The following is a 13,262-nucleotide window of genomic DNA, read 5'->3' on the forward strand; positions in this document are numbered from 1 at the left end:
ATATGTAGGCAATATGCATCCATAGATAGTTGCTAACCAGTAGGATCGTTACTATCATCTCATCACAGACAATGCGAAATAGTATCGGCATAGTCTATTGTTCCTAGTACTCTCATCACCTCAAGCTTCGTGACTGTATATACTAGACTGTGGTATTACTGTAGCTTTACTCTTCGACCAAAATATAGCGTGGTAATTGATCAGGTCCAGTTATACTATTGATATTAAGTGCAGCATACTAGCCCACACTATCAGATGCAATAAAGAATCTCAGTTATTCTGTTACCTTTCGTAATAAAATAATGATGAAAGTATGACGTAGCTGTGTAACAGTTGTATTGTTATCCACGACGTATGTAATGATTATTATTAGTCTGGAATTTACACATGATTTATAAACGAGCTATTCGCTGTTTCATACTTTCTTGTGACAACACTTCTCAAGAAACTAGACACTGGAGTTTATTGGAAATAATGGTAAAACCGTAACTGAGACAATCATACGTGAAGTATAAGAGAGCTAAACATCTGTATAAGACGACGAAAGAGTAATGGAACGGAGAAAAATTCTCTCTGGCACCGGGATTTGAACCCGGGTTTTCAGCTCTACGTGCTGATGCTTTATCCACTAAGCCACATTGGATACCCACCCTGGAACTTAAACTGAGACGATTCTGTCTGACGCCGGGGTGGGTATCTGGTGTGGCTTAGTGGATAAAGCATCAGCACGTAGAGCTGAAAACCCGGGTTCAAATCCTGGCGCCGGAGAGAAATTTTCTCCGTTCCATTACTCTTTCATCGTACGATGACGCAGAATATCTGCATGGAAATTTCATATGAACTTCGGTATATTAAAATAATATATCTGTATAAGAGTTTTTATTAGTAAGACCAGTAATGTATTAGCAGAAAATAAAGTAAACTCACAGGCAAGATAGTTTTTAAATTGTAACTAAACACTTATAGTGAATATTTCAGTGTTTACTTTTGAACACAAATTCAAATTCTAGTATTTATACATTACATGAGTATAAGCATGTGTATGGTTCAGCCTATTCTTTCTACAAACGTAAAACATAAATGTGTAAATAAAGTGATAAATGGAAAGGAAAAAAATAAAAATCTAATGTAATGTAATGTAATGTTATATATCAAACTAATTTAACTCATATGGCTCCATTACCAAAAACATGATTCTTTCATTTATATTCGCCTTTGCCAATTATCACTGCCTGTGTAAATTTAAATTAGCTGATGATAATAAAAATGGTTAATTTTTTTTAAATTCTCCATTTTTGTAATATTATGCATTACCAGCATTAATACACATTAATTCAAATGACTACGCCATCTTCTACAACTCCACAGCAATATCAAATCCAGAAACAGAAGCTTGATCCAATGTGAGCACTGCTATCAAGCATTAGAAATGGCCATCACCAGGCTAAGTTGGAAAGCTTATTCAAACAACTTACAGCACATGTTGAGCCGTTTTTTCCTATACCGCCAGTAAACACGATTACAAAGTTCCGATATGTGACAATCACAGCCATCACAAATGTGAACACCCCTATCAAATATCGCACCTCAATATACTCTAAAAACGGAATCTGCAATAAAACAAACAATCAATAATACAAAACAAAATTAAGAAGCTTCAAATAAAAACCTTAAGCGACTACAATGCAAGCTGAAAGGAAAGTATGATTGTTACTGAAAAAACACAAAAACCATGCAAGTTTCTATGCAAAGAACCTCTTACAGTTTGCTACCAGGCTTATAGTCATGAATTAATAAAGTATAAAAATGGCTTCAGGAAGGAAACGGTACGAGAGATGCAATTGGACTGCTACGAACAATCGACAAAAGATACCTAGAGAAGAATAAAGAAGTGTATGTAGTACAGACGTGGACAAATTATTAGCAAAATTGAAGATTTTTATTATATATTTTTACAAAATATGATTCTTCAATTTAGACTATAGTTGACATTTTTGCGTATTTCCAAATTATTAGCAAAATTTAAGATTTGTATTGTATATTTTTAGAAAATTTAACTCTTCAGTTTGGACTACATTTGATATTTTTGCATATTTACAAATTATTAGCAAAACTGAAGGTTTTTATTATATATTTTTACAAAATATGATTCTTCAATTTAGACTACAGCTGACATTTTTGCGTATTTCCAAATTATTAGCAAAATTTAAGATTTGTATTGTATATTTTTAGAAAATTTAACTCTTCAGTTTGGACTACATTTGATATTTTTGCATATTTACAAATTATTAGCAAAACTGAAGGTTTTTATTATATATTTTTACAAAATATGATTCTTCAATTTAGACTACAGCTGACATTTTTCCGTATTTCCAAATTATTAGCAAAATTTAAGATTTGTATTGTATATTTTTAGAAAATTTAACTCTTCAGTTTGGACTACATTTGATATTTTTGCATATTTACAAATTATTAGCAAAACTGAAGGTTTTTATTATATATTTTTACAAAATATGATTCTTCAATTTAGACTACAGTTGACATTTTTGCGTATTTCCAAATTATTAGCAAAATTTAAGATTTGTATTGTATATTTTTAGAAAATTTAACTCTTCAGTTTGGACTACATTTGATATTTTTGCATATTTACAAATTATTAGCAAAATTGAAGATTTTTATTATATATTTTTACAAAATATTATTCTTCAATTTAGACTACAGTTGACATTTTTGCGTATTTCCAAATTATTAGCAAAATTTAAGATTTGTATTGTATATTTTTAGAAAATTTAACTCTTCAGTTTGGACTACATTTGATATTTTTGCATATTTACAAATTATTAGCAAAACTGAAGGTTTTTATTATATATTTTTACAAAATTCGATTCTTCAATTTTGAATACAGTTGACATTTTGGATATTTCCAAATTATTAGCAAAACTGAAGATTTTTATTTTATAGTTTTACAAAATTTGACTCTTCAATTTAGACTGTAGTTGACATTTTTGCTATTTACAAATTATTAACAAAATTGAAGATTTTTATTATATATTTTTACAATATTTAACTCTTTAATTTAAACTACAGTTGACATTTTTGCAAATTTTTGTCTACTGTAATGATAGAAATATGCAAAATTGTCAACTGTAGTCTAATTGAAAAATCAAATTTTGTAAACAGAATTATCATAAAAATCGTCAATGTTGTTAATAATCTGTCCACGTCTGTATTTGTGGACCTAGAAAAGGTGTATGACAGAGTGGATTGGAATAAACTAATGGGGATCCAAAAGAAAATTGGCGTGAATTGGAAAGAGAGGAGGCTGTTCAGTAACCATTATATGAAACAAGTGAAAGTCAGGATAAGAGAAGAAATGTCAGAAGGAAGTGAAATAGGGAGAGGAGTACGACAAGGATGCCCTTTATCACCTACCCTGTTCAACATCTACTTGGAGGATTTAGTGAAGAACTGTTTTCAGAACATGGGAGGAGTAATAGTAGGAGGAAGAATAAACTATAAAATTTGCTGATGATATGGCATTGTTAGCAAAAGAAATAATACTAAGGGATATGCTACTGGAGCTAAATGACAGCTGTGAGCAGTATGGAATGAAGATAAATGCCAACAAGACGAAGACCATGGTCATAGGAAGAAAAGTAAAGAAGGTAAACTTGCGAATTCTAAATGATGCAGTAAAGCAAGTGGAAAGAATGATGCTGAAACTGATCAGGAAAAGGAAAAAAAATTGGTTGGGTCACTGGCTGAGAAGAAACTTCCTACTGAAGGATGCACTGGAAGGAATGGTGAATGGGAGAAGAATTCAGGGCAGAAGAAGATATCAGATGATAGACGACTTTAAGATATATGGATTATATGCAGAAACAAAGAGGAGGGCAGAAAATAGGAAAGATTGGAGAAAGCTGGGTTTGCAGTGAAAGACCTGCCCTTGGGCAGAACACAATGAATGAATCAATCAATCAATGACAAACGGTTTTTCAGCAATGTTAAGAAAGTAATTTCTGTCTGATTCTAAAGAGATGACATAAAATGATACTGTATTTTTTTCCAAACACAGAGGTAAAATAGTGATTTGTTAGTCGAAAATAATGATACTTCACGTTCACTGCACGTATTCAGTTTTCTTTCATGTTTAAAAATGTTTAGAATTCATAATATGATATCATTGTGTTAGCATATCTAATCGAAAACAGCACAATAATAATATTCTTATTAATTTGTTGTGCGTTTAATTTATATAATCCTGTCAACCTACATTCCATGCAGTCCTCTGTTCTGAGTTGGATAGCTCTGGAAGGAAATGCATTATCATTACTTTTTTAATAAAAGGCTAAAATGAATGGCTTTTTGGACCTGTAAAGGATGGTGAAACTTGGAGAATAAGATATAATAAGGAATTATACCAGCTTTAATGAGTCTCCCGATATAATAACATCTATTAAGATTGCTCAAGATGCATAAGTAAAAAAAGCAAAACTTACATTATATAAAACAGTCGTAAGACCAATTGTGCTTTATGGCAGTGAAACTTGGACTCTGTCGAAGAAAATGGAACAACAACTGATGACATGGGAAAGGAAAATTCTAAGGAAAATCTATGGTCCTAAATATGAGAATGGGCACTGGAGAATTAGATATAATACAGAACTGAAAACTCAATATAAATCTCCAGATATTGTTGCTGAAATCAAAGCCCGTAGGTTGGAATGGTTAGGACATGTAATCAGGATGAATGATCACAGAATACCAAAAAAGATTCTAAACACAAAACCAGAAGGCAAGCGCAATATTGGCAGACAGAAACTAAGATGGTTGGATGGAGTGGAGGAAGATTTAAGGACTCTAGGCGTGAGAAGATGGAGGCAGAAGGCTCTGGTTGGACAGGAATGGACCAAGATCCTAAGGGAGGCCAAGGCTAGACTACAAGGGCCGTAGTGCCAAAGAAGAAGAAGAAGATTAAGACTGCTCGTCTGAGATGGGCAGGGCATGTTAAGAGAATGGATGACTGTGAAATACCTAGGAAGGTTATGGAATATGGGATTGCTGGAGGAAGAAGAGTTGGAAGGCCAAAGCTACGATGTATGGACTGTGTTATGGACGACATTAAGAAGCTTGGAGTGAAGAACTGGTGGACGGTGGCTAAAGATCGAGACCGATGGAGAAGAATTCTTACGGAAGCCGAGGCCCGATTTGGGCTGTAGCACTATGGATGATGATGAAAATGAATGGCTGAACAAACGATTTCTTAGTTTTATTTTTACTACTGGCGGTCTTTATTTTTTCTATAGGTTTAGATAGATTAGAATAATTTAGTATTTTGTATTTTATTAGCAAAAATGTTAGGGTATATGTGTAGATCAAAATAAACATTTTTAACTCAAAATGTTTACAGATTCCTGCCCAAATAAACTTAAAGCTTTAAAATGTTTTATGTATTATATAAGATAAAAAATATAGTTCAATAATAAACTTAAATATTAATTGAGAGAGGAAGTAAATATACTTATAAACCTGGTAACAATACTGTACTGCACAAACCTCTGAAATACATGCATATTATCTTGAAAACAGTGTTGGAGGTATGGACTTTCAGAGAAAAAATCCAAGTGCACCATCCCAATCTCAAATCATGCTAAAAGAAATAAAAGACATAAAAGCTTCTGTACAGAAGATACTACTATACACAGCGTGCATCCTGCAGTCTAGCATACTGTGCTGTAACAAACTTTCCATAGTGATATGCACTGATACTTGATTTTAAGTAAAATTCTGTTGATCTGAAAACAACGCCCACTTCCACCATAAAATAATTTCATTCTGCTACTGAATATTCTTCACTCAGAATGTCTTAAGTCGCTCTAATGTTTAACAGTAGCAGACATCACTGACTTTTCGATTTATTTCCCAAAACATGTTAACATCAACAGTAGTTCTGTTGTTATACAAGGTTAGTTAAAAGTCCCGCACCACCTAAATAACTTTTGAAGCATGTGGTTCAGTGACATGAAACTTGGTATGTGGGGATTATCATATATTAAGAACTCAATAATGGTATTACCGAGTTTTTTCTACTTCCGGTTTAACTAAATTTGTACAGAAGTATCGAGTGTGGGTACTTTTTGAAAAGCTCTTAATGATCACTATTCAAAAATAAAAATATATATTGGGTGTTCCATTTAAAATAAGAGAGTTACTTCCGGTTAAACCGGAAGTAGAAAAAACTCGGTAATACCATTATTGAGTTCTTAGCATATGGTTATCCTCACATGCCAAGTTTCATATCACTGAACCGTATGCTTCAAAAGTTATTTAGGTGGTGCGCTTATTATTTTAATATTCGATACACTTTTCTGTTTCCTTAACTTAGCAAACTGAATTTGTAGAGAAGTATCAAGTGTGGGTAATTTTTGAAAAGCTCTTAATGAGTACTTTTCAAAAATAAAATAATATATTGGGTGTTCCATTTAAAATAAGAGAGTTGGAGTTACTTCCGGTTAAACCGGAAGTAGAAAAAACTCGGTAATACCATTATTGAGTTCTTAGTATATGGTTGTCCTCACATACCAAGTTTCATGTCACTGAACTGTATGCTTCAAAAGTTATTTAGGTGGTGCGGGACTTCTAACTAACCCTGTATAATTATATTGTAGGCTACTGCTCCATACCATTATGGTTTCATGTCTTATACTCAGTTTAATGAATAAAAGTTGAATCAATTTTAAAAGAAATGCTGTCACAATTGCAGTAATAATAATCATAAGATTCAACTCCATCATTATTATGTTATCATCAGTGTCATTATCACCACCATTATCATTGTCTTTATCATCACTGTTGTCTGATCAACTGCAGCATCTAAGGATAAGACATCCACAAACAGCGAGGTTCTTGGGCCTGTTTCATAAAGTTACAAGTTGGCAATTCTACAATTACATAGAAAATATATTTCATGAACATAATTTTATCATTATTAAGTTGGTGTGTTTCACTACAAGTTCCAACAAATCAGTTGATTTTCCCGTAACTGTTGATGAAGAGACAATTTCTAGATAAAATGAAGGACTTTACAGAAATCTTATTCAGTATTTTAGTCTTTCACTAAAAAAAGATAAAGACAAGAACTTTTTTTATTAATGGCGAAGACTTGACTTTTCGTCATTCATCTGAATCCCATTCTAAGAATGACATATTGTAACTGTAGATCTTTTTGCCATCATAGGTACACCATGGAAAGTGATCTACATAGCACTGCACGATGATTATGATGATTACTGGGACAATGGTGGGTGGAATGCTGGTAGGGGAAATGGGAGTACCAAAATTCTGCCTTCCCTCAACCACAAATTTCACTTTGACAACAAGGATTCGAACCTAGGTTACCAGCTTGAAAAGCTGACACTGTAACAGTTCAGTTAACTGTGTGCCACAAATACAAGAATATATAAATGAGCATAATGTAGTTTTGTCTTTAGAACTCATTCCAGACAAAGATTTCAGATTTAAGAATATTCTATGGCTAGGATCTGTGCAAATTTGCGAGAAACAATAAAGGAAATTGTTCTCATTTAGCCAATTTTTGCACCTTTTTCATAATTCTTCCCATAACCCCAAAAAACGCACTTTTTAAACGCGAAATTATGTGAATTCGTAAAATACATAAAACATAATTAAAGTTTTTACACGAATGCCAGCAATACTTGCTGTTTCATTTGCAAAGTCTCAAAATATTTTAAAGTTCCATAATTTCAGTCTTTTTTTTTTCTATGGCACATTTCGTTCCGCCATTTTATAAAAAAAAAATGAATGCAAGTGTGAATTAAGATCTATATACATTTCATTGTAAAAACTAATAACTGATGCTCAAAATGCTGCATATACTACTCTTATCACATTTAAAACAAATTTTCCTCGAGAATACCACTAAATAATATTTTAGCTTTATTTCCTTTACGATTTAAGGTTATAGCATTGTACTATTTTACATTTCCCAATCGGTGTAATGCTTTACTCAAATGCTGTTTGGAACACAAAGCAAAATTTCTCTTAATTTGACGTCGAAGTTGATTTCCTGAAGCTTATAAGAATCACTTCAATTTTACAGAATCAATTTAAAATCGTTCATTGCAGTCATACAATTCTAAGAAGGCCATGTAATTTATAGGTGTCTTTATGAAAGAGAATCTAATGTGTTGCGTATTAACAACACATTTTGTTATTTTGAATAAATTAACTTATAGCTACAATGTTTTTTTATGAACAATTATTTTCGTTTTTATAGAATTTGTAGCATGTAGACATGTTTATGAAAAATAGGTCCCTGGCCACGAGTTGAGACCACCACCACAGGATAGCACAAGATAAGAACATATACATATAGTTTCCACAAGAAGGCGATACCACAGTCTAGTATATACAGTCAGGAAGTTCAATACGTAGGGAATATGCATCCATAGATAGTTGCTAACTACTAGGATCGCTACTATCACCTCATCACAGACAATGCGAAATACAGTAGAACCTCTATTATCCGTGGTAATGAAGGGGGTGGACTGAACGGTTAATCGAAAAAATCGGATAATCCGTACCATAAGAGATTTTCATAAATTATGTGCATAGGCCTAACACTTGGGCTTATAATGTCTTTATTTTCTTTGTGGTCATGTTTTTAACATGCTAGTTAGTGGATCAGAAGTTCACTAATTTAAGTCCGATTGTCAATGACGAGTTATAAGGGCCAAGGGAATCGTAATGGTTGATTGTAAAAAGATAGAAGTCGTTTTATAGATATACATTTTCCTGCTTTATACACTGTATCACTGTTTTTACTTTATTAAATCGCGCACAGTGTAACATAGTTTCGTACTCATTTGACATGAGCTACAGTTTCTCCTTTCCCAAACCTCTCAATTATTTACATTTTTTTCGATACAAAGCACAACACATTTTCTTTCGACGATCATGGAAGACATTTTGCATGGAAAGTAAACAGTACAACCACTCGAACAGTAGGACAAATACTGATTGGTGCATGGGTTTGCAATTGTGTGAAAGTTCTTAGAGTAATTTCTTTGAAAGTAGATACCGTAGTCACTATTTTACAAGTTGGAAAAAAACACCCTCTCCCACAAATAAGAAGTAACTATTCCTGTTACTTGAACAGCATGGAAGCATTCTTACTAGACACTGTGTAAAAGGGTTCTAATAACCCTTTAAAGTAAAAATACGTAGTAACAATCTACAGGACTTCATATTTTGTTCTGCAGAAAAAAAAAGGAGGGGGGGAGAGAGAGAGACGGATAATCCACCGATCGGTTAATAGGGTGACGGATAATCGAAGTTCTACTGTAGTACCGATACAGTCTACTGTTCCTAGTACTCTCATCACCTCAAGTTTCGTGAATGTATATACTAGACTGTTGTGATACACTTCCCTGTTAAAAACTGAACCTGGGATGACAAATATGTAGCACGAAAAACTACTGCTTCAAATGTTACTAACAGGTTTACTATATCATGCTACCCTCCACCCTTCGTTAGGCTTCGTAATGCAAAATCAGGCATAATGCTAGTCAAATGGCTGGTTCATCAACTTTCAATTCTAGAGGGTACAAATATATTTTGTGGTGTGTCCACAATATAAGCCCAGAGGCAAGTTAATTCAAGATCCATGTCCTAGACTCCTCAAGCTATATTATACCATGATGCAATCATGTACAAGTGGAATACAATAGCAGTTTTCTACTGCTCTCAATGACAAACTATTATTGCTCAAGATGGGCCTCATGTTGTCCACACAGAAGCAAAACATGCGAACACAAGAGGACACATAGAAAACGAAATACCAAAGTTCTGAAATATAGCCAATGAAAAATGTATATAAAATAAACTTAATTTCAATTTCTTCGGTGTATTATTAGTAACCTATATTGAGTATACTATTGAGAACTGGTTGGTATTGGTACCTGAAAATTTGAAGAATGAGAAGAGGGAGTGAGAGGAAATGGCGGGAGGATTTAGGGTCTTGTTTTACTGTCACTTGTTTCCAATCTCAAAGGTTCTCACAGATAATCCTAGGCATATCATATTAACGTAAAGATTAATTTTTTGGTTCTACAGATTTATCTGTTATGGTTATCATTGGTTAATAATGGAGAAAAATTCGCTCTGGTGCCAGGAATCTAACCTTAATGAAGGAAAATATCAAAGAAGAAAGATTCGATTCGGTGCTGTGGATTAAGCCTCGGTGTAGCTCAGTGGTTAGAGCGTCCAGTGCATAGAACTGGAGGTGCCGGGTTCGATTCCCAGTACCAGAGGAATTTTTCTCCATTAATAACCCTACCCAGTGACATCAGAGACTGTCGGAATTTAGTAGCGTTCAAAAGCAAGCTTATTAAGCATTTTCTTACTGCGTAGAGTAGGTTTAATTTGTACTTATCAATAAAAGAAATGCTTCTCTCTTCTTAACTTTCACAATAAACTGTCTATCTTTTATTAATTTATTTTTATTTTAGTAGGTTATTTTACAACGCTTTATCAACATCTTAGGTTATTTAGCATCTGAATGAGATGAAGGTGATAATGCCGGAGAAATGAGTCCAGGGTCCAGCACCGAAAGTTACCCAGCATTTGCTCATATTGGGTTGAGGGAAAACCCTCTTTTGTTAATCAGTTAATCTTTTAGTACTTCGATTTTTATTTTATCTGTAAATTTAATATTAATTGTAATTATAATTGTAATTGTTTCTTAATATTGTAGTTGTTATCCCCTGGTAGAGGGGAAGAGAAGGCCTGATGGCCTTATCTCTACCAGGTTAAATAAATAAAATAAATTTAAAAAAATAAATAAAAAAAATATTATATTCATATCAATATAAAAAACAATGTCTGTTGGCACAGTTGAAAACATAGCTAAAGTAATGTTATCTTTTTTACTTCAGTTTCTTGTTTTATTGTGATCATGTCATCTCCAAAAAATATTATACATCGAGAAGATTTGAAAATCATAGTCAGTGTTAGACAAAGAATATCAGCAAAACATTCTCCTAATACCAGTGACCAAAGCTGCAAAAGGTGCAATGACATACTCGTATTCAGAAAAATCACGTTCAACAATTCTCAGAATAAGAAAAAACACTAGGATAAAAATTCGTCAAATCCAACATAGCTTTTGAAATACCGTAGTCCAAATTGCCAAAACCGTAAAAAAGAAAAGAAAAGAAAAGAAAAGAAAAAAAATGTACTCCTGAACAATTTTCGTGTGTGTGCAAGTGTGTGATCAGGAACACAGTAATTCTTTTACCTCTGTAAGTCTGAAATTTCAACTGTTTCTAAACTTCTACCAACAAACACCACAGGTTAAATAGGAATTGTCCACTGCTATGACTACGAAACTGGCAAGCCTGAGTTCAACTTCTGATTGGGACAAGTTGTCTGGTTGAAGTTTTCCGGGTTTTTCCTCATCCCACTCAAGAGCATGTGCCAGGCAACTTCTAGATGCTGGTCCACTGGTTCATTTTTCTGTCGGTCATTCTTTTATAAAGAGGTACAATGGATATGCTTTTGACGTCTACGTGCATTGGGTTCCTCATGGAGGTTCAACTTCAAATGCATTCCATACGGATATAAATATTTATAGTACATAATAATTTAGACATAGAAAATGTACAAAAAGAGGAAGGTTCTAGTGGAGAAAGCTGACATTGTTGACTGGAGATCCAGGTATTTTACTTAAATCAATAAAAGTTGTAAAAAGAATGTACCAATTTTAATACAGATGAGGCCTGAATGTTCCATAAATACTGGCAGAGTTGATATTATGGGTAGCCATATGAACACAAAATATGTGAATAGATTCTCTATATTATATACTGTACAATGAGAACTGATAGAATTCTGAATGAAGAAAAATCTCATCTAATAAATGAGTTATAAAAAGATAAACTGATTAGATCCACTAAGATTATAATCAGGAAAATAATCAATATATTATGAAATGTTCAATAGGACATCAGTCGGCAGAAGAGATTTGCAATCTGCATGATCATAATAGAACTAAGAAGTTAATCACTTTCAGATAAACATTATCCTTAGAGTTCTAACCAAACAATTCAAAATACATCAAAGTGGAGCTAGTTTGAATTTTGAAAAAGCGCCATAATAACGCCAGTGCTTCGACCATAGACCTACTTACTTGCCGCCCTCACATAAGCCCACCATCGGTCCCTATCCTGAGTAAGATTAATCCAGTCTCTATCATCATATCCCACCTCCCTCAAATCCATTTTAATATTATCTTCCCATCTACGTCTTGGCCTCCCTAAAGGTCTTTTTCCCTCCGGCCTCCCAACTAACACCCTATATGCATTTCTGGATTTGCCCATACGTGCTACATGCCCTGCCCATCTCAAACATCTGGATTTAATGTTCCTAATTATGTCAGGTGAAGAATACAATGCGTGGAGTTCTGTGTTGTGTAACTTTCTCCATTCTCCTGTAACGTCATCCCTCTTAGCCCCAAATATTTTCCTAAACACCTTATTCTCAAACACCCTTAACCTATGTTCCTCTCTCAAAGTGAGAGTCCAAGTTTCACAACCATAAAGAACAACCGGTAATATAACTGTTTTATAAATTCTAACTTTCAGATTTTTTGACAGCAGATTGGATGATAAAAGCTTTTCAACCGAATAATAACAGGCATTTTCCATATTTATTCTGTGTTTAATTTCCTCCCGAGTATCATTCATATTTGTTACTGTTGCTCCAAGATATTTGAACTTCTCCACCTCTTCAAAAGGTAAATTTCCAATTCTTATATTTCCATTTCTGGTCACGAGACATAATCATATACTTTGTCTTTTCGGGATTTCGACCATAGACTATCACAGATAAATAAATGCCACAAATTTTAAGAAATGGGTGAGCGAAGAATTACAGTATAATCTTCCTAATGATTCTGTCACTTTCAGAAATGCCTGAAGTATCTGCTCAGAAATGAAGTCTGCAACTTACACTTAACAGCATATTTTATTACACTGGCTGGCTGGGCTACGTACTTTCATTTCTAACAGTGTTGAGACAATGAAAAATTGGTTCAACAATAGCATGGAACACAGCAGTTACCCACCCAAAAAAGATCCATCAATACAAATCTTAAGTTGAATTCCTTTGTATTTTTTTAACTAATGGCGGGTACTTGAATGTTCGTCATTCACCCATATGAAGCCAGTTATGTAGACCGATTT

General features: G+C 33.5%; 1 protein-coding gene across 3 annotated transcripts in view; it reads right to left on the bottom strand.

Moving 5' to 3' along the window:
• bbc (choline/ethanolaminephosphotransferase 1 bbc) overlaps positions 1-13,262 on the bottom strand; it is a 108,280-nt gene that overhangs the window by 73,696 nt on the left and 21,322 nt on the right. For 2 of the 3 annotated variants that reach the window (XM_069819187.1, XM_069819186.1), the window contains exon 5: positions 1,476-1,610. The exons of the other annotated variant lie outside the window; for it this stretch is intronic. In XM_069819187.1, coding sequence (XP_069675288.1) covers positions 1,476-1,610 — 135 coding nt within the window. The remainder of the gene's footprint in view (positions 1-1,475; positions 1,611-13,262) is intronic. 3 annotated transcript variants of the gene reach the window in all.

Source organism: Periplaneta americana, chromosome 2 (assembly GCF_040183065.1).
Source record: "Periplaneta americana isolate PAMFEO1 chromosome 2, P.americana_PAMFEO1_priV1, whole genome shotgun sequence".
NCBI lineage: Eukaryota > Metazoa > Arthropoda > Insecta > Blattodea > Blattidae > Periplaneta > Periplaneta americana.